Genomic DNA, 26894 nt, shown 5'->3' with positions numbered 1-26894 from the left:
GTAAGCCGTCTAGGATGTCTGTCCTAATCATAATTAGGAACAACATCAGCTGATGTCAAATAAAATTGAACTACAGGAGAGCAAATGAGAACGAATAGCAGTGAACTTACTCTTCAGCTGGCTCAGGAGCAGCGGCGGCAGCGGCTCCGTCCCCAGGAGGCGGCTGCAGCGTAGGAACGGCATTTGAAGATTTGGCTGGAGTCGATGTTGGAGACACGTTGTTTGTTGGAGACCCCTGAATAATATGTAGGGAAAGAAAAACCTTCAGGTTGGTGCGTCTGATTGAAAGAGCAAAACAAAAAATATGAAGGATTGATTTCAATGAATTTCTCACCTTTGTTGGAGACCTGAAAGTGAGAAAGAAAGAGCAATTGTGAGAAGTTTGTTTAAACGAAAAAGTTCTACTTGAAACAGAGAAAGGGACAGAGGTTTTTTTTCTCTCAGGAAATCAATAATAATACCCAAAATGTGATCCTATAAAGAGTTTATTTCCAAAGTGAAAAGCTGTGTCTTGAATGCACCTTTAACAACAAACATGGTCAAAGTGTTATTTATTTTTCCCTTTTAGCTAAATTCACTTTGGAAAAACATGCTCTTCACACATCGATTCACATTTCATATGGAAGTACAGGTGGCTTACAACTTATACAACTTATTTAAACATGTGTCTTCCTCAAGACACATGTCTTATTTAAACATATATATAGTTTATATATATAACATATAATTTATATATATATATATATATATATACATATAACATATATATGTTATATATAGTATATATAATATAGTCACAGTACCAGGACACACATTTCCACATGTGAAGTAAGTTGTGGGAATTTAACTATTAAAATGAAAAACTTAAAAGTGAAACAAAAAAATCTATCTAATGTCAGAGAATTTTCTAGAAAGCTTTTCAAACACTAAAAACAAACAAAAGAAGACTTGATAGAACACAGCTCATGCTTTTTCTATAAATTACTGATTTTTGTCTCTGTTAATACTTGGGGTTTCCTGGCTAAAGAAGTTAAAAAAAAAAGCTTATGTTGCAGCAGAGACTAATAAGACGTTGTACAGCAACATAATTCACATGTGAACATATACCTCTTTGGTGGGTTGAAAACTGTTAAGCTTCAGACAAAACAACATGTGCTCACCCTTCACTGTTGTTCCCAAATCAACACAAAAGAGAACAAAAAAGAACAGAAGTTAAAGGAAGCAAAAGAAATTGTCCTTTTATTACACTTGTGTCATTTCTAGCTTCTTCCATCTTCAATCAACTAACATTCCCAATCACTGGTCTAACTGCTAAATTATATCCAAATCTCACTATTCCTTCTGGGTTTTCAATGTTTATCTGCTTTAGTCAGTATTTGAAAAAAGGAAGTCCAGTTATGGCAAAGAAACAAAAAGTAGGGGGAAGTTTCAAAGACATGAACCCCAATATCTTTGGTTTTTGCGCTTGATAAGTTCTTCCTTACCCTTTCTTTCCACCTTTGACGTCCTCCAGACCGTTCATGTGTGTTTCCAGAGACTCCAGGATACTGCTGGGAGCCTGACAAAAGAATTCAAAACTGGAGTTACTGATGGGTGCCCCTTTATAACCTAACTACTGCAGAGCATCCACTAGTGTATGAAACACAAAGAAAGCGGCAGCGTTCCTGCAGAGTCTCACTGCAATACATGCATTTATATGAACATGTTAAACATTTGTGAAGTCAAATCAAATTAGGATCAACATGCTGACACTTCATCCTGTAGTTAAACAGGCACTCAGCCAGGGCACCCTTTTGTTTCTGTGGTTACCGGGTCCTCAAGGGGTGTAAAGGGGCAGTCTTCGTCATCTGAATCAGCTAGATCCACCACCACCCCTGGGTGGAGACACTGGGTGGGGAGATACTGGGTGAGGCACAGGCGTCTGGTTGTGTTTGTGTGAGGGTGTAAATCAGGAATGAGGGCATTCATGTGCATAAGGTTCTTGATCGTCATCCTTCCAAGCAGTAAAGCAATAAATTACCCAAAAATTACCCAAAAAGCATGACTTATAAAAAATAACTCACATAGTTGATGTCAGGAATATCATTTTTGTCCACTCCGACTGTCTGTGAAAGCAAAGACATAATAAGATCCAAAAACCCAAATTAATGTCAGTATGAAAGTGATGATGTAGAGGATAGTTTGAACTCACCTCAGCCAACTTCATGAACTCCCCAATTTTCGTCACCCTGGTCAGGAACCTCTTATAAATCTCCAAGGCCTCCTTACAATCACTTTTTTTCATCTTGAAGAACTTTTCTGGAACCAAAGGCGAGCGTCACAAATTCATTTAGAAATGTTCTTACTGAACAATGTCTTCATTATTCATTCAATACTGACCTAACAGGTTGATGATTCCATCGTTATAGGATGCAAACAGCTTCACCAGATCTTTGAAGAGAAGCATGAAGGCAGCATTGATGATCCCATTGTTCAGCTCCTTCGGATGAACCTGAAACGAGGCAAGTCCAGATCAATAAAATGAAAGCTCTGTAGAACTTACAGCAGGTTTGACTATCAAAATATAAATACACACGTCAAACTCCAAGAGTGTGTCGATCTGAGTCTGCAGAACAGGCATGCCTTTCAGCAGCTTCTCGGTGGTCATGGTTCTCATCACTCCCTCGGCACTGAGAAGATACAGCAAACATTATTCCACATAAAGCAGAGTTGTGCTGGAATCTTTTAATAATAAGCACCACTTCAGTAAATAAAAAACTTTCTGAGTACCACTATACTAAAAGAAATGCCAAACAAGTAATATGTGCAACTTTTTATTTCTTTGTAAAGACACATAACAGAAAAAAACATGTTTTTATTACTTAACTCTCACTTAGAATCTAAATTCCCAAGTTTCAAGCTGAGCAAATAAACAGCAAGTACCCCAAAGTCAGAATCCCAAGTGAGAGAGGTCTATCCCTAGCACCTACCTCAAAATCCAATATGGCTGCCCTATATTGAGCAACAGCCTAGATGATAAAGTAGAACCTCAGTACTAGATGCTAAGCTGTACCACTGTTGTTTTAACTGAAATGGTTACAGAACTGGGGGATGTCATCTGTTGTGGAGATGACATCCCCCAGTTTGAGGTTTTGCTTCAACATACCCTTTCTTCACCCTGGTGAAGTCAAAAGCCATTTGGCGGTAGGCGAAGGCTTTCTCATTCAGGTATCGTGCATACCGCCTGATGAATGTAGACATGTCATAGCCTACACAGATATGCAAATGAGAAAGAACAGAAAAGTTTTTTGTTTTTGAGAAAACATCTTTTTCGATTCTTTGTAAAAAAAAAAAAATTGACCGTCTTTAACTTTTCTGCTAAACAAATACACATTCCTTATCCCAAAAGAATCCATCTTAAATAGGACTTAGCTCAAAACCATAAAATTCTATTTCTTAGTTTAAAAAAATATAAACTTAAAAATCATAAGGCTTAGAAAATAATGAAAAAAATTAACCATTTTGATTAAAAGGACGTAAGATTTTATAATGACATAAATATGTTTTCAATTGGACTTTTTTTATGTGATCAGATTGATGATTTGCATACATCCTAAAAAAAAAAATCTGTCCATCTGAACAACAGAAACAACTAGCTCTCTTGTTGACACCAAGGTTTTTAATGTGATATTTAATATAGCATCCCTATCTTGAGCTTCCTGTTAGCACTGAATGAAGTTAAGGTATAACTACCGGTTAAGATATCTTACCATCCTTATGCAACTGAAAGACGTAATTTTTCTGGAGATGCATGCATGCATATTTTTGTGTCAATGGTTTGCAAAACAAATAAGCTGTGAAGATGCGGATTTCTGTGTTAGTAGCCCCCGTGTCTGTCTGTCTTGCTTTTCATCGTTCCCCTTTTTCCTCTTCTTCTTCTTGAAATTTATTGGCGTTTGGCAAGAAAGGTTAGGTGAGCATTACCGCCACCAACAGGTAAGGAGTGTGTCTCGTTCCCCTGATTAACTCCTCTGGTGTTTATAGTCACCCGTGTCTGTGTTCCCGTCAGATCTGGTTTGAGCTCTTTGCCTTTTGCTCACCTGTGCTGTCTGGACATTTGTACTCACTTGAGATATTCATTAAATCATCAAACTCAGTTGCGGCCTCGCCTCTCTGCCTTTAGTTCCACACCACAACGACCACAAATCATGACAAAGGGCACATTTTATTATTTTGTTATTATAACAAATCAGAGGTTGCTCTCTCAATCTGCATGATTTCCAACCATTTATGTGATTTCACAATGGAAAAAAGAATGTGTTGGCTGCCTCCCTTCTTCTGTGTCATGTGACCTGTGCTCAGGAAGCAATCTGTGTGGGTGAGAGTTGATATACTAATTACTGTATTTTGCAACACTTAGAGTAAATACTAAGTTACTATTAAATGTGTTTATAAATCAAATTACATGGAAAGCAAACAGGCCTTGCCCTCCAATAAAATGATTCACATGAAAACATTGTCAACAGGGAAAGATGTGAGCTGAATTCCTGAAGAATAGTAGCTGCGTGTGTGGAGACAGATCTTCTTAAAGAAAAAACAAAAACAAACCAAAAAAAAAAAAAACAGCTATATGCATTTTGATGCATTACCAAAAAATTGAAGTAACTTTTTAAACCTGCTTGTCCTCTTCTTGTAGTACAATATTGAGGACTGTTTTGGCAGAAACTCCAATTAGGACAAACTTTTGAAGGATTTGGCCCTGAGCCTTGATATCAGCAAGCACTTTGTCTTAAATGACCCAAATTGGCATTGTCGAGAAAATGTCTTGGACATCCCAAATGAATAATAATCTCAGTTACACGCTTCTATTTAAATGTTCCAGCCTTATTTCAGATGCCCTCTTTCCGCTAACCCGAACAATAATATTCATAAGGGAAAACTGAAAAAATACTCAGCATTTTTTAGAATACGGTTTATGTATGCTTTGTGGTTTTGAAGCTTATTGGTCTTACCATGAGAGCCAGTTTTGTCAATGAAATTACTGAGGTTGAACAAGGAGGTCCTGGAAGCCAAATACTGAATGAACCTCTGAAAAAGACATAGACAGCAAAATACATGTCATATTACAATCGAGCATCCATACATTCATTTCTTAAATGTTCACAAAACTTTACCTTTGCAATACTTTTATATATATATATCTCAAAAACTTTTTGTGGCATGAGATTCTGAACTATTAAAATGTCACAATATTTCTTGTGAAATTTGTATCATAAAGGTCTATTTTATTATTGTCACAGTTTGATTTCTCCTGTTGTTCTAAGTCTCAAATGTGAAAGTAGTGTAGGCCTGGAAGCTTTAAGCACGACACCATGTTGTATCTACGTTGGAGACTCTTATTTTGAAGTAAAAAAGGAAACAGTTAATTTGTTTATCTGGAAGTAGTTTTGCAAGCTCCACTTCATACCTTGCACATGTACATAGCTAAATAACTTCTATTTTACTGTAATTCCTGCACTTTATATTTTATATTCATATTTATATTCATATTTTATTCTGTATTTTATTTTATTCTGGAGTAACCTCATAACATTGGAACCTCAAAACATTGTCCTGAGCCGTATGCAACGAAATTTCGTTCTGTATACACTCTGTGCATGCAAAATGACAATAAAGTCAGTCTAAGTCTAAGTCTAAGCTAAAAGAAATGGTGACGTGGAATACAGATTTGTAAGCATTTTGAAGATAATGCCAACTGATGAGTTATTAACCTCTACAGTTGCTAAAGTTAGCATCTGCTTCAAAGCTTCCTATTGGTGCTAAAACAGTCTGGCCTGCTATTCATTATCTGATAGTCTTTAGCTTAATCAAACTACAATTTGAAATCTATGGAGCCATGTCGGATAAGATCCGTTGTTTTCACAAAATATTGCTAACACCTTCTGCTGTTTATGTTCTGTGTCATCTCATCTCATTATCTGGCTGTAATGTTACACCTTCTTATGAGATATAAGTAGCCCACATCCACAGCTCCAGATGTGCTCGATGTGCCCACTGACCTCGTTGCCATGGACGCACATGTGATGAGTGGTGACTAGAGCCTTGAAGACGACCACCCAGCTGGCGTTGGTGGATCGCTCAAACAGCGTGTCAGCCATCTGAGGGATGTTTACATTGGTGGTGTTGGTGGCCGACACTAGGTCTGCAACAGAACCGCAAGGATAAAAAGATGAGGGTTTTTTTTTCTTAAAAGACATAAGTGTTGCAAAGACATAATAAAAAAGACAAATACAAAATTCCCATTTTCTGCCCTTTAGTCTCAGTTTTTTTCATGGCATTAAGCTTGAGAGTACAGGTATATAAACTAAAACAAATGTCTACACAACTTATTCTGTGATTAAAGTGCTTTAGTTAAACTTTAATTAATGTTCTTCACTGCAGAGCCTCTCTGGACACTCAAGAGAGTTTTAAGCCTTGAGGAAGACCTGATGAGCAAAGAGGTAACATGTGGCCAGATTCTCATATGCATACAGAAGCAAAGACAATGACACTGAAGAGGAAAAAAAATAAATGCTGTGTCATGTCCTTTGCCTCTGGTTGTCACATCAGACTCTAGATCAAATAGAGAAGTAGCCAAAGTGAAGGGGCTGGATCACTGAATGAAGGCTTAATTAGATGATTAGATAATTAATGTCGAGGAGCAACATAAAGTGTAGACTTGTAACTGTGGTTAGAATAAACAAGTCATACAGACCAGAATCCAGAAAAAAATGGATGAAAAAGTTGTAATGCGTAAATACCTCTGACATTTATGCATATTAAGTATGAAAAGCTCTCCATGGAAAAATTTGCCACAATAAAAAATGGATAAATAACTTTTTTAGTAATATTTCTATTTAATCACAGTTGTAATAAATAGATGGAATGTATATTTCTTCATTTTATGATGAAGCTAATTTGTTAATAAATACAAAACCTGAAAGCCTCATAGCTTATGTTGGTCAGGTTTTCTTTTTTAATGTACATACAATTATTTCAGAATTAATCAATATTAACTTTCCTGGGCTGCATTTGTCACTATTCATGTACACCACCATGTTAACAGTAACCATGTCTACTTGCTTTGATGTGAAAGGCTCACATCAAATAAATTCCTGATTCTCTTCAAAACTATGATGATATGTAAATGGTTCATCAATTAATTAAAATAAAATGTTAAAAATCTTTAATATCAAAATAGATATACCAATGCTTGAATTATTGTAGACTGGACTTCAGTAAAGTCACCATGAAGTAATTCAATACAAAAATTGAAAAATAGCACATTGACGTCAGTTTTACATGATGTTATTCAATTATATTTGGTTATGTAGCATTGATCATTTCATTTATTTATTAATTTTTTTTACATGAATTTATTTATTTTAGTACATCATTGTACAGGTCTAAGTAATTTTCTGATTATGCATATTACATTCCTGGTACACATTGTGAACTGTTTCTGTTTTCTGTGTCTGCTGACATGGGGGTCAGTGATTAGTAATAATCTGTTTACGTTCAACCCTTAAAACCTGGCCCACCTTCCTCTACAACCTGCTGCCACATATTGACCCCAAACACCTTCAATGCTTTAACTCCTCTTAGCCCATTTCTCACACTTGTTGCCTAGCTATTTGTTTTTTCTTTTCTCTGCCATATAAGTCCTGTTGTCCTTCACTTATAACCTTGGAGTATTCTTATTCTGGCATACCTTTGAGTGCAGGGTGTTCAAGTATTTCAGACCTAATAAGTGAAACAACCTTCCTCTCCTTCCATTAGTGGTGACGTCTGTCAATATCTGCAGATTTGCTCTCTGTCTGAGTATGCGTAGTGTTAACTTGCCTTTTTAGAGATCAATACAAGAAGCAGTACATTAACAATATCTAGCTTATCTAAAATGTATTATTTCAGATAAGCTTCTGCTTTCATTTGTCTGTTTGATTTTTTTTTTCTCTGAATGAAATTGTCTACTATATATAATCTGAAACTTCACCATAACATTTGGCAAAACAAAACTAAAGTATTATTTACAGCACCGCCCTTCAAAAGTAGATAGTAAATTATCAGTGTGTAACATATTGAGAGAACATTGCATGATCCAAATAGTCTTGATTTCATCTCCAATATTCAGACCAGACTTTGCCATAAACAACAAGAAAGTCTGGGTCCTTCCTTCTTTGCATCAACTGTTCAGTTTGCTGGTGGTGTTGTGGTTGGGGAAAAATTTTCTTGCTACATTTTATGTCCCTTAGTTCCAATTCTATTTTTGCTGATCCTGCACTTAAGACTGCAGTGTATTCAAGCTGGCAGCCTCAGTACTTTGCATTATTATACTTTGATTATTTATGAGTGTTTATGCTGTACTCTGCCACCATTCTGTGGTCACTTTTACCATAGAGATACTGCCAAACATCAGACAGACCTCTCTCTTCTGCATTATTTCTCCATTCACCATCTACTTCAGCTTCACTGAGGTCTTGGTTGGCAGCTCAGTGGCTCTCAAGGGGGATTTACCGGAGATGCAGACGAGGTAAACAGATGGCATCGTCGTAAAGCATCAGCAAAAGGGTTCTCCCCACACCCTTTCCTTCAATATACCTGGCTAATGTCTGCTCCCTGGCTGACAAGTAGGATGAGTTCTGCTTCTTTTTTAACTCTAAAAACTTGGACTTTCAAAACTTGGTGCAGTGTGCGCACCTCAGGCTGCATGCTACAGAATCAGTTGCAGGACTTTCAGCTGTCTTGAAAAATAGAGACTGAAGGATTTGCTTTTAAATGAAACTTGTGTACAGATGTCACAGATGACATTACCTGAGATAATTATTTTATGGACTGCAAACCTTTTAATGTCCTTGCTTGTTCTGATCTGTGTTTACATCCCACTACAAGTCTGCACATCAGAAGCTGAAAAACGGCTTATTCAGGTGATAACAGACGTGAGAAACCACCCCTAAACTCTCTCCTCATTGTTCTTGGGGATCTTAATGGCAAAAGCCTCTCTGTGACAGCTGTCCCGACTGTCACAAGCAGACACTGTTGGTAATGGTTTTTTGTTTTCCCTTAATATTACTTTATATATTGAGTAGTTTAGATTTTTATCTTTAAATTTGTTTTCATTAGTCTGACTCTTTAGTTAACTATTTGTTGTGCACCCATTTAGTTAACTTTATGTGTCAGTTCTTTGTATATTTTGTTAAATACAACAAATTAATTATTTTTCTTTTGAGTTACCAGTTTCCTCTGGACCTGTGGCTGAAAATCAGAGATGAGCTCCAGCTGATTGATGTCCATACATGGCTGTCAAACTTCCTCAGTGGGCCGTTCCATTTGTTCACCAGGGGAGGGGGAAATTTGGTCTTTAGTTTAATTTTACCATTTATTTAATGTTTCTTCTTTTGGAAAGTTAGTTAAATTCTGATATTTATTTCATTTATAGATTTAGTAATATTCTGACCAATATTTGTTAGGTTTTTGTGTGTTTAATTACCCCCTAGTGTGTGTTAATGGTCTGATCAGCCACTATTTAAGTTCCCCTCATGTGTTGTTTGTTAGGTCAGTTTGTGCTTGAGTTTGTTCTGTTACCACCTGAGTTGTACTTTGTTATGTTGACCTCAGTTTGGGCCCAATTTATCATTTTTGGATTCTTTTTGTTAATAAATTAAGATTATATTTTGAATTTTCATCAACGTCTCGCTGGCTGGTTCATGCAAAACCCTCACACTCTCCAATGAATTTTCAAACTACAGAGAACATGTTATTTATTCCACTAGACACTCACGCATATTGTAACAACATTACACAGCCTTAAACAATGCATAAAGGGCTGCCATCAGGGATGTTTTGGGACCTTCTAATCGCTGTTTGCTTCATCTCTTTCCAACATTGAGGCACAAACTTCTTACTGTGGTTCAGAATTTACAAGGAGAATGGAGCAGTCAAAGTACATGTTGCAGCAGGCCTTCTTTGACAGCACAGGTCGGAATGCTTGTTAAGCTCAGCCACTGACCTGAACCAAGTTTCTAAAACAGCCACTTCCTTCATGAGAACATGTGAGAACATACATATTTAGTAAATTATTTTGTAGTTCTGTGCTGCATCGAGGAGGCCAGATGTGTGACAACAACATCCGGGTTAAATTTGAAGTAATTTTATTTGTAAAATCATATACATTCATTTAGGTATTCATTTAAAATTTCATGGTTTCTGGGCATCATGAAAATAATAAAACTGTGGTCCATAAAAAACAAAAAATCTTACTCTTAAGTCCACTTCAGATCAGCTATACTGGTATTAGCTATGTTAACTATAGTGTTAGCCCCCTCCACTAATTTGATGGGTAAGGGTGAAAACTAAAATCATAATCTGCACCAGCACATGTTCAGCATGACAATCATTTCAGCATGAAATGGACCAAACAATACAAGAAGAAACGATTAAAATCAAAAGGAATGTGAATATTTGATCTGGCTTTATTTTGATGCTCACTGATCTTCTTCTGATCTTTGGGGAACTAATTAGACTCCAATACCTCTGAACATTTTGACCAGATGGCAATGCTCCTAATCAAGCATGATGTTTCATGTTGGGATGCAGACAGCAGCAATGTGAGATCATTTTTTTTTTTTTTTTTTTTTTTTGCAAGGTTTCTCTACCAACACTGTTGCATTCTTTAGTAATTCCCTTTTTCCACATCTGATCATTCACATCCTTCAGTGTTTAATTTCTGTCTCTATCCTCTAACCAGTTTTGTGGCTTTTTTCTAATATAGACTCCCAGACATGGTCTACATTGGTGAAATGTTATGTAACATTACATTGTTACTGACACGGTAAAAGTCTGGTATCTCTACAAGCACTGTGAATCCAGCATCACACAGCCATTTTATGTGATATGCAACTCCTCCTCACAGTGACGATGAATCTGCTTTCATATCCGCTAACAGGTGAGAAACGTGTTGCCTGATGGGCAATATCACACACACTAATCCATGCTTGCTGTTGTGGTGTCATCACCTGCAGCAAACACACACTGGCACAAAACAGGTGTGTGTGTGTGTACACATGCATAATGAGGATTGGCAGTGCTATATAAAGGCTCTTACGGTAATCCACAGCCCACAGAAGGGTTCTAAGAATGAACTGTGAGGCCTCATGCTGGGAAAGTGTGTGTCTGTGTCTGAGACTGGCTGTGATAATTGTGCGACATGTTACACAACAAATCATTCCAGTTTTAGCCAGAAAGTTCCAGAAAATAAATAACACCTAATGTTGATGATGAGCTGGTCCAAAGTATAAGCAAACTACAGCTGCTTAGCTTCAGGCAGAGCCAAGAGCACCGGGACAGTCAAAGAAATGATGTTTACAAATGTAAATTCTTTAGGTGTGATAATCAGGTATCAGGTTATTTTTGTAGCTATGCAAAACAAAACTTTTCATTCTTGATATTCAAAATTGTCCACCTAAGTTCCACACTAAACTGTGGACAGAAGAGCTAACGACTAAACACTATCTGAAAATGAAATAAAATAACAGACTTCCTCTGAAATTATCTACGTAATATTTTGAAAGAGACAAATATAAATCAATTCAAATTGAAAATGTGTTCAATAATTTCACCTTAAACCCAGTCATCATAAACCTATTAGCTCTGTAAGTCTTCAACAGTATTCTTGCAAGGACTCACTAAAGAATATATAAGCAGTCTGTCATTTATAACCAAATGAACTATTAACATGTACATTTTATGAAGCTAATTTTATCAAATCAACATTTGCTTGTAAAGTTAGTTAATGCAAATAATGGTGTAGCTAATACTCTGCAGCAGTTGTAGAACATAATAAGGTTTTTGTTTCAGATGTGTAATAAGTAAACTTTTGAACATGGATGATATAAAAGGAATATTAGTTGAATCATGGTAACAGTCTCTTCCACACATATTCTGTTAAAGTTTTGTCATCTGTTGGACTAGAGCTGTTAAGTTTAGCCTATAGGACAAGCTAATTTATTTCCATTCCAAATGAAAATGCCAGGATAACAAGCCACTGCAGGTAAGATTTTAACAGCTTGCAGTCTTTAACGGCACCTCACTGAAAAAAAAAAACATTAAAAAAAATTAACTTTTGAGTTACATTAGTAGCTTCACACATGTAAACAATCTCTTCAAATGAGATTATAAATTAAAAAGGATTTCAACAGTTATAACTAGTTTGTGAATCTACATAGGAAATACACATAAGATGTAAGATTCTACATAAAAAACTGATATTGTAACCAATCTGGTATTTAAGAAAAATTTTATTAAAGTTAAATCTTACTGATAAATGCGTCACGTTAAGCATTTTAAAATTTCAATGATTACATATTTATTGTTGCCGCATGGAAACAAGTCATTTTTTTGGTTTCTTCAACAGATTTAAAGGCACGTTTAGCAAACATATAAAACGGCAAATAAAAAGTCAACTGAGTCTAACATGACAGCGGGGAGTTTGAAATAAATGTTTTCACATGAATTTATTTTGTCTTTGGGCCACAACTAATCCCAGGAAAACACTCGGCTCTGGACAAACTTTCAACAAGCTAAATATCATGTTACGTTATTACTTTACATTGATTTCCATTCAGCATTTAAACCGTTAGCAGTCCAACATTAGTCTCCTTCAACAAAGCAAGTGGGCTGAAATTTAATGCATTATGTCATACTGGTCAATTTAGACTATTAAGTGTGCACCACGACTTTGGAAGAAGTCAGATTTGTTGACATTAGTGCTGAATGATGAGTTTATGTTTTTAGTCTGGTTTGTGGAGACATCGTTTCTGGAATTTCTAAGAAATATAAACCCTCCCTTTATAAATCCCCAATACCTTGATGTGACAAAATAGATGATTTGTGTAATTAAATGCAGTGTCTCTCACATCTTAATATAGCTTTATAATGAAGTCATTGTTTAAAACATTGCAAAGAGATTTGATTTTCTTTCCACAAAACCCTATAGCTCTTCTGCTCCCTTGATATCTTTAAACCACAGATCTGAATGTACCTGCCCAATGTGAAACTTCTTAATCACTGTACAATACTACTTTGATTATTATATTTTTGTGATGTTTAAATCACTTGTTTTTGTTCTGAATATTCTGTCATACTTACATTAAAGCAGATTTGCATGTGTGTGTGTGTGTGTTTGGATCAAAGCCCAATACCATCTGTGAGAGAGTTCTGCCTTTCTCATCATCATGACACACCCTGAAACTCTCAATCAGTTGCCATGGTAGCCACAGTCTCTAGCATGTCCACTCCAAGGGCTGAAGAGCATATCAGAAAGCAATAACGCTATTTGACTTCATTCTGCACTGGAAATAGAGTACAATGAATGAGAATCAGCTAAAGTGGTTTGAGTCTGTATGAGTTATGTCAAGGCAGTTTTCTGCTTCTTTGAAGCTCCCTTTGTTCCCACGGGACCCTTTTTTTTCTGTTCTGTGTTACCCTGGTCAAAAATTGCAATGAAGAGCACAGTGATCTACATTCGAGATTGCTCAGCTGCACTAAAGTAGATTTAAAATAAACTGAATGCTTGAAAATACAACAAAAAACATAACATTTGTGCTTGGGATGGAGTTAAATCAGACATCGTATGCAAGAGATGGAGAGTAAAACAGATGTGTAACACAGACAGTTCAGTAAACTGCTAAAATGACAAAGTCTGCACTGGAGAACAGATATAGAAAGAGAAGAAAATGTAAGAGCACACACAGTGACAGAACAAGGAAGGAGGAAGCGCTGGTCTCTGGTGCCTTCTAGATTTTTGCCTCGCCACCTTTGGCTCTGTAAATAATGCAGAGCAGTCATTGGCTCATTATTAAATTATTCAGCAGGAGAGCGGCTCAGAGGATATAAGGCCCCAGAATGAGGCGAAAAACCAGGGGCTGTCTGGCGTTGACAAGGTACCGAGAAAAACGTAGAGGGACACGAAGACAAGAAGATCATAAGTCATCTGTTTCGAGTGCCACACCACGGCTTTAGTTTGAGTCACGATGGTGGTTAATGATGACTTGTCTAAAGATGGTCCCTGTTCTCAAACCTATATGTGTCAATAAAACCGTGACTGTGATTTTTTGTTTTTTATTAATTATCAGCTATATTTCTATGTTGACCAAACTAACGGAGAAACTAACAGGTGAATTGTTTGGACAGCCTCTAACCAGCAGAGGCTGATTGCTGGTATTGTGGCGGACCAAGTTTTTAATTGTCGGTTTCTAAACAGCTAAAATCCGAGTTTCCTCTGTTGTGTGGCACATCGAATCATACAACATTCCCCTGCCCTAGTCAGCTGACTAAATGATGCTACTACACTTTCCCCAGACAAATATACATTTGGCTATTTGGAAACAGGCTGAGAAAGCCATAATGTAGAAACAAAAGGAGCACCACCAATAACTTTGATTGAGATAAACTAAAGTTGACAAGCTAGAAGCAGTATGCCGACTGAAGGTTTGGCCAGCTGATATAGCTCGATCAACATAGTATAAAAGAAAAAGAAAAAAATGTATTCATTAGAAAAGCTTTATTGAAAGATTTTGTTTCTTGATAGGTTCTGTTTCCATAATCTAAAAATTTTAAAGTTGTAGTTAAAAAAATTATAGATGGGGCAGATGGAGGTTTTCCTCCAACCCCATCCTCAAAACGCAATATGCCTCACTTAGTATGCTAGCTACAGTAGAAAAAAAAAGTGTATCTGCTCCTCAGATAGCTTTTAGTTCGTGTGATTATTCACTTACACAGAAATATAAATATGTATTTAAAGAACATATTGCAATAGTATTTGAAAGAACACAACATGTAGAAAAGCATTGATATTTGCTGGTATTGCCAACAAACATTAGCCTGGTCACTATTGATAAGAAAAACCCTCTGGGTTTTTATCTTAGATCTGGGACATGGTTAAACTGGGTCAAGTGTCATTCCCAGATCCAAGTTCTAACTTCAGAGGTAAATGGAGCACAGCATGAGCGTCTACCAACACTTGCTCCTGCTTCACTGTTGTCTGCTTCAGTTTATACTGGGACTCTTGAAATTTGTTCCACTTCTATTTCTTTTATTTTAACAATATGGATAATTGTTACTTTTCCTTTTTTAAAAAAAATAAAAAATAAACCTGTTAATTCATGGAACATAAAAAACAAAAATCTTGATTTCTTCTCTAAGTATTATGACACTGCGTTCTACAAGTCTGTTTTAAAAGTGTGAATTGCTTTGAATTATTGCACCCAAAAAAGAATGAATTTCATTGAACTTGTCAGTCTATCTTAAAATAGAACCTGCTCCCACCACATTAGATCTTGGATGACCATCATTCTCACTTCAGACAGGCACAAAGGGTCACCAAGGGGGTCATTACCATGGCTACATCATTTTCTTATGGCACCACACCCAATTAAGATGAAGGAACCAGAAAATAACTGTTCATAATGGCGGTGATGGCATGTGGTCTGGGACTGTGTGAAAGGCGGCGTGGAGCCTATTGGCTGAAAGGAAATGTGAGAAATAGAAAAGGGGGCTTGAGAAAAGAAAAAAAAAGGACTGCACTTACATTCCAGGTGCTTCTTCTTGGGCGCCATCACTTCGTGAGTGGTGGCTTTGCAGACAGCCCGGGCCATATCCGATCCCGTTAGCTGGTACTGCGCAGCGGCAATGCGATCCGTGAGCGTCTGCCCCGACATTTTCCCTCTCCGCTCAATCAACCACCGCAGAAACTAATTTCTCCCCGAGGGATGGCGTGGAGTAAAAAGAAATGTGAGCAATATAACCAATCTTCACCAGTTTTCCACTTCTGTTCTCCGAGGTGGGATCCAGTGCTTTCCAGGCCTTTGACCTTCTGTGTGGGCGGAAGAAAAACACACACACACACACACACAAATAAAACAGCAGATGAACTATATCTTTGCGCTAAAAATCAGTAGGTCGCGTCGATAAAAACGTGCGCTATGACATTAGACTCACACAAGGTTGTGTATTCCCCACAGCTCGTCCCCCCGTTTTGAGGTTCGACCGCTCAGTTCAGCACCTTGGACAGCTAAAGCCACTCGGTTATGTAACACTCAGCGGGGACTGAAAGCTCGTTTCTCAGCCTGCAGTAGTTATTTAAAAAAAAACAAAAAAAAAAACAGAGCTGCAGAAAGATGCCGTGTAAGCGAGGCCTCCCGGATCGTGCAAAAACACATCCGAGTTTGTAAAAATGCAAAACGCAAATCAGCACCCCATGAGTCGCAGCTCCTCCCGCATCGGTGCATCAGGATAAAAACGCTTTCATATTAGACGGGGAAGCCCGCACTGCCCGTCGATCTGCTCAAAAGCCTCCGCCTCCGGTGCTCCTTACACGGATAGAAAATATGCGCACAGCTCCCGGTGGTGTCGCTAACGCTGCGCAGCGCAAGATGCCACGAACAGGAAAAACGCGAAGAGGAATTTCCTATATTCCCCTCCCCTCCCTTGTCTCGTTTGTTTATTTAATCGGCCAGTCTACCTCTCCATCAAGTCGCTCCTCCCTCAGCGAGATCCTTGATGCGGTTTTGGGGCAGACGTCGCATCCCGTAGATATTGCATAGATATTTTAAATGGATTTACGCATCAGCTCTGCTTTAAAACCGTGATACGTTTTGCATCACGCAAGTTCTTCACATGAATGAAGTACAAATCTTGCTACAAAAATTCAAATGAATGAATATCCCAGTAAAAGTTTTGTAAAGCCTCTTTAAAAATGGCGACATTTTAGTGAAGCTTCTATGTTATTAATTATAGCATAGTGTGAATATATTTTATCTATTATGGTTAGACGTGTTAGGTTTGTCAATTTCTTTTGGCAAGAATTCTTTTCTTTTCTTTATTTTATTTTATTTTATTGAGAACAAGATTAGAATCAAAGTTGAATAACATAAATAGTAACGTTTGTTTGTTCTATGTATGAATCTTTGTCTGAAGTAAACAGAAGTAAACTAATTGGAATTAAACAAAAACAGTTAATTCATTGGAAATTGGTATTAAAAACAGCTTGTAAAAAACTGTTTAACGGTTTGTCTGTCTATCTGTTTGTCTATCTATCTATTCCGCTTTCCCCTGACAAATATGGCAGCCTTGTAAGCGGAAGCGCTGAAGGCGGGATTTCCGGAGAAGAACCGTGAACTGCGGCCACGTTGTCACGCAGAGAAGGCGGAACCAGAGGAACCAGGAAGTTCTCCATTGACTACTAACACGGTTGTAATGCAGCTCTGAAGACCACAGACAGTGAGTAAGTGAATAAATAACAACTTACTGCGGATCCCGTCTGGGAACTGTATTTTTTTAACTTACGTTAAGAGTTTATCTAAAAACATTACGTTAGTTTACTAGCGAGAAGCTCCTAGTGTAGCATCTGGGTGTGTGTATACTTTGCCCTGCCATATAGCTTGAGGGGAGAAGTCACTGTGCTGCTTTCAGGGGCTGTTTTAAGTCATTTTAAGTCATTTCTTTTCCTCTCAGTATGCTACGTTCCCATTTCAAATCTTTACTTGCAATATTTAATTTGTTAGATTCCATTTTCATCTCAAATACAGCTGATTGAATTAAACCCAGCAGAAAACACTAGTGTTTTTTTTAAATTGTGAATTCATATTTTAATCATTATTCGCTTTAAAAATAGTTTACGTTCTGTAAGTGGTCAGATAATTTGGTTTTAGTTTCATTAGACACATCCAAATTAAATAGTTTTCTCTGTAAGTTACTAAACTAACATCTTTAATCTGTTTGTTTGCAGCTTTTAAGAGATGGCCCATTTTGAAGAAGTCAGCAAGCAGTCTGATCTGCACCCTAAACCAGCAGGGTTGGTTTTGCAGTATGGCACCGCTGGCTTTAGAACCAGTGCCAATAAGTTGGACCACATTATGTTCAGGATGGGTTTGCTGGCCACTCTCCGCTCCAAGAAGACCAAAGCCACCATTGGAGTCATGGTGACGGCGTCGCACAACCCAGAGGTCAGCCGTTGAATCAGAAATGCTGACACAAGAGTTCCTAATGTTCTTCTTTACACTACCTTTACAGTTGCATTGTGTTTGTAGGAGGACAATGGTGTGAAGCTTATTGACCCGATGGGAGAGATGTTGACGTCGTCATGGGAAGACTATGCCACCCAGCTGGCCAACACAAAGCAGGACGAGTTACTCACGACTCTGAAGGATATCATAAAGAAGGAGGCCATCGATATGAGCCGCGAAGCCAACGTATTTGTGGGAAAAGATACCAGGTATGATCAAATGAATCATACCCGGATGATTCATTTCCAGGTATGAATCATCCATTCATAGATGGAAAAAAATGTAATCAATCCAGCACATGCATGTCTATGTGAATGTTTTCTCTGACTGTAGGAGCAGCAGTGCTAGCCTTTCCCAGGCAGTGCTGGATGGAGTCAAAGCCCTTGGTGGTCACAGCAAAGGTATTGGTCAGATATCTGTTTCTGCAGTTTTCACATCTTCTTTCTGTTTATTTGCCTTCTCACGCTGTCTGTCTGTCCTGTCAGACTACGGTTTGGTGACCACCCCGCAGCTGCATTACATGGTTTGCTGTCAGAACACGCAGGGGAAATACGGAGAGGCAACAGTGGAGGGATACTACCGCAAACTCAGCCAAGCTTTCTCTCAACTCGCCAAGAATGTAAGGATTTTAGGCGTGTTCTGGGTGTGTTTCCTACCTCCAATGTTGTTTGTAAAACATTTTTATTTTCATTTTCTGCCAGGCGTCTAATCGTACGGATGACCAGAAGCACCTTAGTGTTGATGGCGCTAATGGCATTGGAGCCATAAAGGTACGAGAGATGGAGAGTCACTTGAAAAAACACATGCAGCTTTCCGTCTTTAATGATGGCAGCAGAGGAAAGCTGAACCACAAATGCGGAGCCGACTTTGTCAAAGTGCAGCAGGAACTTCCAACAGGTACAGCCTCAGGATACACACCTTCGAGCAACAGTTAATCTGCACCTTTTCATTGCTCTCTGCACACATATTAAACCTCTTGAACATTTGCACATTTTATCATCAGCAACCATTAACTTAAATGTATTTTTTTCCAGATTATAGACCTACAAGGATAAACACATATTTTTGTAGTGAAATGTAAAGCATTAAGGATTCTCAAAAATTTTTAAGATAAAAGTGTAGGCATCCCTCTTTACTTTGATGCCACTAAATAAAATCTTATGCAACCAGTTCAAATTGTGATGAACTTTATTATCCCCAAAGATCAATCTGTTTGTAGCCAACAGATTAGTCAATGTAAAAGAAAAAAAATAGAAATATAATTGACACCAGTACAAACATAGGCTTCCACCGTTTTTATTGGAAGCCATTGTTTGATTTCACAAACCACTTCATTAGTAAGCAGAGTGTAGATTAGTTTCTATAAATATTGTAATCAATAGTTGGGCACTACATAAATCTGGCTCTTATGAAAGAGTGCCAGAAAGAAAAGTGTTATTGAAACAACTGGACATGAAGTTCTGTTAATATTGGGATTAAAACAAAGATGTGAAAGACAATCCTCTGGTCAGGTGGGACCAAAAATGTACTTGTAGGCCTTCATGTGTTGAAACAAACTGACATTTCACATCGTCCTTAGCAACTTGTTATATTAAACCAAATTATATTGTAGTTGCGAATCCAAAATTTTAGAGACACTCCACATACTTGCACTTCAGCTACTTTGTGTGGGTCAGTCATGTACAATTACAAAAACGCATAAAGGCTTATTTTTGTGAGGCACGGGTAATTGCAACACAACAAATGCCACATCTCATATAACTGATTTCCTTGTTTTTTTGTTTTATTTCCTTGTTTTTTTGTTTTTTAGGCATCAAGATCAACCCTGGAGATCGCTGCTGTTCCTTCGATGGCGATGCTGACCGTATAGTTTATTATTACACCGACTCTCAGGGCGACTTCCACCTCCTTGATGGAGACAAGATAGCTACTCTCATCAGCACCTTTCTGAAAGAGCTCCTTAATGAGGTATGTTCTCAAAATTGTTTGTGTGAAAAAATTTTTTAAAAAACCACAAGAAATTCAAATTCTTTCTAAATACCTCTTTGCACACACAGGCTGGTCTTGACCTGAAGATAGCAGTGGTGCAAACTGCTTATGCAAATGGCAGCTCAACTCACTACCTGGAGAAAACCATGAAGGTGACAAAATGACATTATTCACAAAGTATTCAGAGAATTCACAAAGAAAATGTTACTAGATTTTTTAATATCATTTAGGTAATCGTAAAGTGTACTAAGACTGGAGTGAAGCATCTACACCACGCTGCTCAAGAATTTGATATTGGTGTCTACTTTGAGGCAAACGGTCATGGGACAGTAAGTAGTCAAAGGTTAAACTGTTTTTTTCTCATGGCTCTGCAGTTACAGTCTTGTTAGAAAGAATTTGTCCTTTATGAATTAATTTTATGTTGTCAGGATTTTATTTTTTTAAGTAGTTGGTATCTTGTGTATAAAACAAATGCCCTGGTCAAGATTGGCAAGACAGCTGCTATCGCGTTGGTTTTGGATGAATGCTTTTTTAAAATTTATTTTTAATTACACCCTGACACTTTTGAATGAAAATATCATTTACCTTTTTTAAAAAACCTATTAGTACTCTTATTATTATTCATATTATTTTAACAATATATATATAGAGAGAGAGAGATTTATTTTTCCTGTATTATTTCTCTTTTTCTTTTCATCAACTTATTTTATTATTGTTTTTGTGCAGCACTTTGCAGCAGTTTTAAACCTGTTCTTAAAGTGCTATATAAATACATTTGACATACCTTTTCTCACAGAACTTTAAAATGTATTTTCTTTGGTGTTTGGACCTGAAATGTGTTTCTATTGTGATCAGGTGTTGTTCAGTGATGGAGCTGAAGAGAAAATCCAGCAACTCGCCAACGACGCCAACATTAACGATGAGAGGAAGAAAGCTGCTTTCCTGCTGCAGAATACCATCAACATCATCAACCAGGTACACCTACACCACTATACTGAATTGTGATCAAAAAGTATAGCAAAGACAGAGGATGTCATTTGTAATGCGAGTGTTTTCTTTAGACTGTTGGAGATGCCATTTCTGACATGCTGCTGATTGAAGCCATACTGGCCATTAAAGGGATGACTGTTCAGCAGTGGGACGCCATCTACAGTGACCTGCCGAACAGGCAGCTTAAAGTTAAGGTACGCAAACAGAGCATCATATACTGTCATTATACAGTGCCTTAATTATGCTCCTCAATCATTTTCACAGTTTGACTCACAAGTATGGCAGCCTGTAATGTATTTCATGTGGGTTTATCGTGGTAGATCAGCGTAAAGTAGCACATAAATCTTTTATACATCTTAAAAGAAGTTTTATTATTAAATATAACCTGCGTAAAAACAAAAAAAGTAATTTTTCAACATGATGTAGGCTGACTCATATGTCTGAAAATGGCTGCAAAGCTATTTCTAATGATTTTGGATTACTATAAATCACAGTAAGAGTCTTTATCCACAAATGGAGAAAACATGGAACAGACCTACAAAAGCTTTACTCCAGAAGGTCGCAGAAGAGTGTGATGGTGCCAACCTGGATGGAACCATGAGTTCTGCTCTCTGCCAGAAAGTACTGAAGCAAAATGTTTGTTAATAAGATTGCGACCTTCCACTTATGCTCACAGCTTTGATAAGAAAACTAAATGTATCTTTTGGATTGGCCTTGTCAAAGTCCAGACTTACATTCAGTTGATACCAACCTTGAAAAGGCAGTCCATCCTCAGGTTACCTTTATCTGATATTAAGATATACGTTTGATACATTTGTGACAAAGAAAAACAAAGACACATGGAAGAAGGCAAATATTTTTTCAACAAAATCAGAGTTTTGGTGTCTTGCTCTTCTTTTCTTTGATGATTTCATATGAGCAGATTAAACAAAGTTCTGCAGGTAAACTGGTTTGATCTGTGATCTGTTTAGGTCATACTCTGAATACCAAATACTCAATAGAGCATTGTTGATCACTTTCTCTCACTTATAACTTTCCGTCGTTATAAGTTTTACTCTTTTTTTTTAATTTATTTTCTGTAAGGTCTCCGACCGCAGAGTGATAGACACCACCGATGCAGAGAGGCGGGCCGTGACCCCAGCAGGGCTGCAGGAGGCCATCGACGACTTGGTGAAGAAGTATCAAAAGGCCCGCTCCTTTGTGAGGCCCTCTGGCACAGAGGATGTTGTCAGAGTTTATGCAGAGGCAGACACCCAGGTTAGAAACGCCCTCTAATGTATGTTTTTTTTTTTTCTTCGTGTCATTGCGGAGAACTGGAGCATTCTGAATAATCTGGGGATGTTTTTCTGCTTTAGGAGAGCGCGGATGCTCTGGCTCATGAAGTCAGCCTTGCAGTGTATGGCCTGGCAGGGGGAGTCGGCGATGAACCCAAACCTTTGCATTAGAGGCAAACTCACACACTGTCGCCAAATTAACATTTTGAAGGAAATCCCGGTTGATTATCATTTTCTAAATCAGTTAAATATATCTCTTTCCCAGGGTGGTGCTATTATGTCGAACTGTTTAACTGCACTTTCTACTCTTTCTTCATAACTGTTAAAAAAAATATGCACTGCATGGAAAGTATCATGTACTGAGGTAGATTTCTGTGTGATAGCAAGGTTGCACTACATTGTATATATGAACAGCATGGTTAACCAATCATTTGTTTCAACTTATTTCTAAGGCTTAAACATGTTTGAATCAGGTGTCAAAACAAATAGAAAGTTTACATGTTACTTGAAATTCCACAATTTTCCATAATAAATTAGAAATAATAAGGAAATGCTTTTGCTTGCTGTTTATTTTGTTATCTTCAAAAACAGGTCAAGGAATCATTAGAAGACTAAATAAGCAGAGAAGTGAGGCATAGTTCTAAGCAGACATTAAAGCACCTTGAGTCAGTATGTTATTAAAAAGGTCAGATTTCATACAAAAGTATGGTTTCCTCCTTGTGAAGGAGAGCAGAGATTTCCAGGATTTTCAAAGTGTAATAAAAGCGTGGGGAACATAATTTTGCAGCTTATGATCAGAACACATCACACATCAAGACGTTTATTCTTCATCTGTGTCCTCTGCAGCTCCAGAAATAGAGATGGTGCACTGCTGTGTGTCGCTCACATAGGCGTCCTCGTCTGTTTTAACTGTTCTGGGTAAAAAGTAGAAATGTGAATGAGACTTTTTTTTCTATGAATTGGTCTATACTCACCTAGAGCCAAAGTCACAGTCTACCTGATGAGGAGAGTCTTCCTCTCAGACTTCTCAGTTGCCTGTGGGTTCCCATCACCTGGGTTGTCTATAGAAACAGCAGCTGGAGGTGTTTCTGCGTTGACTGTGCATTTGGGGCCTTCAAGTTTCAAAGACCCTATAACGGGGGTGAGTGATGATAAACGGTCAGAGGGGCTGCTGTTTGTGAGATGCAGGTGATCAGTCAGAGGCAGCTTCCCAGTAATGATGCTCAGACGGTTGTCTTCTCCCTCAATCAGCTTTCTGTTAAACAAACAGTGCAATCCTGTTAGGAATAGTGATACGCTACTGACGTGATGGCTGTCCAGTTTATACAGTGTTCCCTTCTGAGACTGAGCTGTCTGGTAAAGCTTTGTTCACCTGTAGGTGGCGATCTCAATCTCCATTGTCATTTTGGCATTTAGAAGGTCCTGATATTCCCTCATCAGCAGAGCAGTCTTCTGCTTGGAGAGCTTCAGGTCCTGTTTAACTGCCTCAATGCGCTCCTGTTGACATAGAGAGATCTGGTCTGGTGCCTTCATATGAACGTGATATTTTACCCCAAACATCTCATCTTCAATGTCTGACAAGTTTTTGTTATTTAATAATATATTTTGTGCAGTAATAATTTAATTAAAACTCAGAAATGGTTTAATTTCTAATAAGTTGTGCAATTGTATTTGAGTTCCAACACTTCATTAGTCATTTACCTCCAACTGTTGCTCTAGCTTCTTCTGGTTCTCCTTGGCGTCACGGATGTGCGTCTCCAAATATTCATTCCTTGCCCTTAGTGACTCCAAGTCTCGCTCCTTGCTCAGAATCTTAACATGCACAGAGATAAGCAAGCAGCATTTAAGTTCATCCAGTGTTTACAAATCAGTCACACTTCAAAATCATTACAATAATTCAAGGCCTGACACTGTCAAGGATTATTTTTAAAGTTACAAGTCGTGATAATTTTTCAGCACCTTTGATATAAACAGAGGGTACAACAATAACATTCCTCGTGTTTTTGAGATTTCCTGGCACCACCTGTCGGAATAAGAGGTTAATTTTACTAAGTTGATGTTCTGGAAAGAGCTGTGCATACGAACTTGGAGAAAAGGCTGTTCTTGTTTGTGAAAGATCAAATTTGAGGTGTTTATGAGCACTGTAATATAAACAAAGTAATCATACTCACATCCTTTCTGTAAGCAGCAATTTCCTCTCTCAGACTCCGAACGCTTTGAGCGTGCTTGGATGACGCATCGCTCATGTCCTGAAACATTGATCTATACCAAGCATCCATTTCCTGGTTGAAAGCAACCAGTGCTTGGATTAAACTTGCATTGTTGTTTTTGTCCATACACATGTATATTGACGACTGTAAGGCACAATAAAAGGATTTTGCTGTTGCATACTACCTGCAGATTCTTAGCAGCAATACTGTCGTATTCAGACTGAATTTGTGTGAGAGCAGAGGAAAGATCTGGGAGGTCGAAGTTTAAGTCCATCTTTGAGGCCGCTGAACAGATCTGCTGCATCAGCTCATCGACTTCCTTTCAATCGATCAGAAACACAAAATAAATTACGGTTTAATCCAGATTTCTTTCATAGCAATGGTTTAGTTAAGGGGTCTTCTCCTAAAAACTGAAGACTTGAACAATGATGCAAAATGTAGAAATAATTACAAAATTGTGTCTTCAGCAGGTTTTCATAAGTGTTTACATGCAAAATGTGCATAACATTTCCACATAGAATGAATACAATACTTATAAGGAAAAATTATTTTGGTGAAGATTTTTTTTTTGTGAAAAAGTTGGCAAAAAAAACTTGCTCTTGACTATTTACTATGAAAGTTATAAAAAATGTTATGTACCATTGCAGAAAATGTATCGTACTTAACTTTAATCAAAGTTAATGACTGTGTTTATAGCCATACTCACTGTATCAATCAAAAAAGTCTTAATTTATGTATACCTATCATCTTCAGTGACCCATTACACCATGAATAACAATATAAAGGGTATGCTAAACGCTTCTCACTCCTACATGCAGTGTTTGTTACCTCTTTCTGAACTCTCTGCAGGAAGGTCAGCTCAGCCTCCAGGTTCTCCAGCTGCTTTTCCAGTTTAATTCTAGCTGAAGTGGCTTTGTCCACATCCTGGGATGAGCAGACGTGTGGTTTGGAAGGTTGGGTGAAACTAAGCAAATTTCTATTCTAAGAACATAATTAAACAGTTAATAATCTTTTCTTCGTTTATTACCGGACGCAGAGTCTCAATGTGACGCTCTGTCTGCTTCCTGGCTTCCAGAGCCTCATCATATTTAGACTTCAGCACTTCCAGCTGGCAGGACATTGCCTCCTTCGATGTCAAAGATGAGTCCTGGAAAGGTTTGTTTGTGGAAGTAATGTTTAAGCTAAATTTGTGACACGCAGATGATTTAAAACAATGGAACAAAGCTGGGATGTAAAAATACAGTAATAAGTTTAGATGCACCCTTTTTCTTACCCTCTTCTCCTTCAGTTGCTCAGCTTCCCTGTTCAGTTCCTTTAGCTGTGATGCATATAGCTGCCTGAGACCGGCTGTTCTCTCAAAGGCACTTTTCAAGGCCTCAATCTCAGCTTCCAGCAGTTTGTTCTTGGACTCCAGTGTTCTAGCCTAAAGCAGAAGATAAACACCTATTAGAAATGTTTTTCTCATTTAAATCAAAATGCATAACTAAGACATGTGATACAAAGCAAGAGAACATATGAATACAATTTTTCCCAGTATGGATGGATTCCTCTTGCCTTTTCAATGTAAGATGCCAGGCGGTCATTGAGCACCACCATCTCTTGCCTCTCATTGGTGCGAGTCAGCTTGAATGCCTGGTTCTGTGCTGCAGTCGCATCCAGATCCAAATTCGCTCCATGGCCAATAGTCACATCCAAGCACAGTGTGCCCATGCTAGCACTGCTGCAAGTGGAAACGCTAAATGGGTTAGAGTTCCTGCCCAGGCACTTGATTTACTATGTATATGTCTAACAAACTGCTTTACTGTATGTGTTTCTCATGTGACCATTCGTCAGGAGAGTTTCTCTTCATCTGTCTGTCTGGTATCCTACTTTAGCCAAATCTGATGTTAATATTTTCTTTGTATATGGGGTATACATGCCTTAAAAGTGGCAACAAATTATAAGGGATGACCCACCTGGTCAGACGAGGCTTGTTGGTGAGGACTCTGCAGCCTGATCCCTTCCACCCTACATTCCTGTTGAAGCTGGCTGACCTGTGGCGGGTCTCCTTTCGGGTGGGAGACGGGCTAGACACCTGAATTTGGCTTTCAGATGTGCTCTCAAAGCAACGACGGTACGAGGACATCCTCTCTGGGCTGTGGCTCATGATGATGGATGAAACTTTAACTGAAGACTGAAAAATGGTCACACACTCCTCCTCTGAGTCTGAAGTGAAGGGCTCTTTATACTCTTCATGGTCCTTACCTCACCGCTACAGAAGAATGTTGAGCCCCTCCCAAGACATGATTGAATCTTCTTACAAATATCTATCAAGTTCACGTCAAATAATTCATTCAGCCTATAGCCTGTTGACA

The 26894-nt window shown here is 38.0% G+C and overlaps 3 protein-coding genes across 23 annotated transcripts in view; 1 reads left to right on the top strand and 2 right to left on the bottom strand.

Annotated features, from left to right (window-relative positions):
• LOC114158532 (clathrin coat assembly protein AP180) overlaps positions 1–16513 on the bottom strand; it is a 32353-nt gene extending 15840 nt beyond the window's left edge. For 4 of the 20 annotated variants that reach the window (XM_028040122.1, XM_028040121.1, XM_028040126.1 and 1 more), the window contains exons 1-13: positions 16012–16509; positions 15602–15886; positions 6039–6181; positions 4992–5067; positions 3146–3248; positions 2576–2669; positions 2380–2491; positions 2192–2298; positions 2064–2105; positions 1485–1558; positions 1161–1166; positions 335–347; positions 111–235 (exon numbers count right to left, since the gene is read on the bottom strand). In XM_028040122.1, the coding sequence (XP_027895923.1) occupies positions 111–235; positions 335–347; positions 1161–1166; positions 1485–1558; positions 2064–2105; positions 2192–2298; positions 2380–2491; positions 2576–2669; positions 3146–3248; positions 4992–5067; positions 6039–6181; positions 15602–15731 (1025 nt within the window). In that variant the 5' untranslated portion in view covers positions 15732–15886; positions 16012–16509. Of the gene's footprint in view, positions 1–110; positions 236–334; positions 348–1160; positions 1167–1484; positions 1559–2063; positions 2106–2191; positions 2299–2379; positions 2492–2575; positions 2670–3145; positions 3249–3749; positions 3897–4991; positions 5068–6038; positions 6182–15601; positions 15887–16011 lie in introns of those variants that run through there. The other 16 variants (XM_028040116.1, XM_028040117.1, XM_028040119.1 and 13 more) reach the window with 9 other exon arrangements.
• Positions 16514–17174: 661 nt separating this feature from the next.
• pgm3 (phosphoglucomutase 3) lies at positions 17175–22881 on the top strand. 2 transcript variants are annotated; one of them, XM_028041022.1, is made up of 13 exons: positions 17175–17292; positions 17801–18017; positions 18102–18286; positions 18411–18478; positions 18563–18696; positions 18779–18974; positions 19888–20045; positions 20135–20218; positions 20297–20395; positions 20922–21041; positions 21128–21250; positions 22140–22313; positions 22412–22881. In XM_028041022.1, the coding sequence occupies exons 2-13, from the start codon at positions 17811–17813 to the stop codon at positions 22499–22501; spliced, it is 1638 nt and encodes a 545-aa protein (XP_027896823.1). In that variant the 5' UTR covers positions 17175–17292; positions 17801–17810; the 3' UTR covers positions 22502–22881. The 2 variants fall into 2 exon arrangements, with proteins under 2 accessions (XP_027896823.1, XP_027896822.1); XM_028041021.1 differs by having other exon boundaries at positions 17191–17296.
• ngs (notochord granular surface) lies at positions 22625–26772 on the bottom strand. The gene is made up of 11 exons (XM_028041023.1): positions 26496–26772; positions 26095–26260; positions 25814–25963; positions 25568–25687; positions 25369–25464; positions 24725–24859; positions 24502–24612; positions 24032–24142; positions 23703–23827; positions 23328–23585; positions 22625–23244 (listed from the first exon to the last, which is right to left on the bottom strand). The coding sequence occupies exons 1-11, from the start codon at positions 26684–26686 to the stop codon at positions 23151–23153; spliced, it is 1557 nt and encodes a 518-aa protein (XP_027896824.1). The 5' UTR covers positions 26687–26772; the 3' UTR covers positions 22625–23150.
• Between the last annotated feature and the right edge of the window lie 122 nt (positions 26773–26894).

This window comes from Xiphophorus couchianus, chromosome 15 (genome assembly GCF_001444195.1).
Source record: "Xiphophorus couchianus chromosome 15, X_couchianus-1.0, whole genome shotgun sequence".
Taxonomy (NCBI): domain Eukaryota; kingdom Metazoa; phylum Chordata; class Actinopteri; order Cyprinodontiformes; family Poeciliidae; genus Xiphophorus; species Xiphophorus couchianus.
Note: the sequence above shows the minus strand (reverse complement) of the source record. Positions and strands in the feature narration are given on the sequence as shown.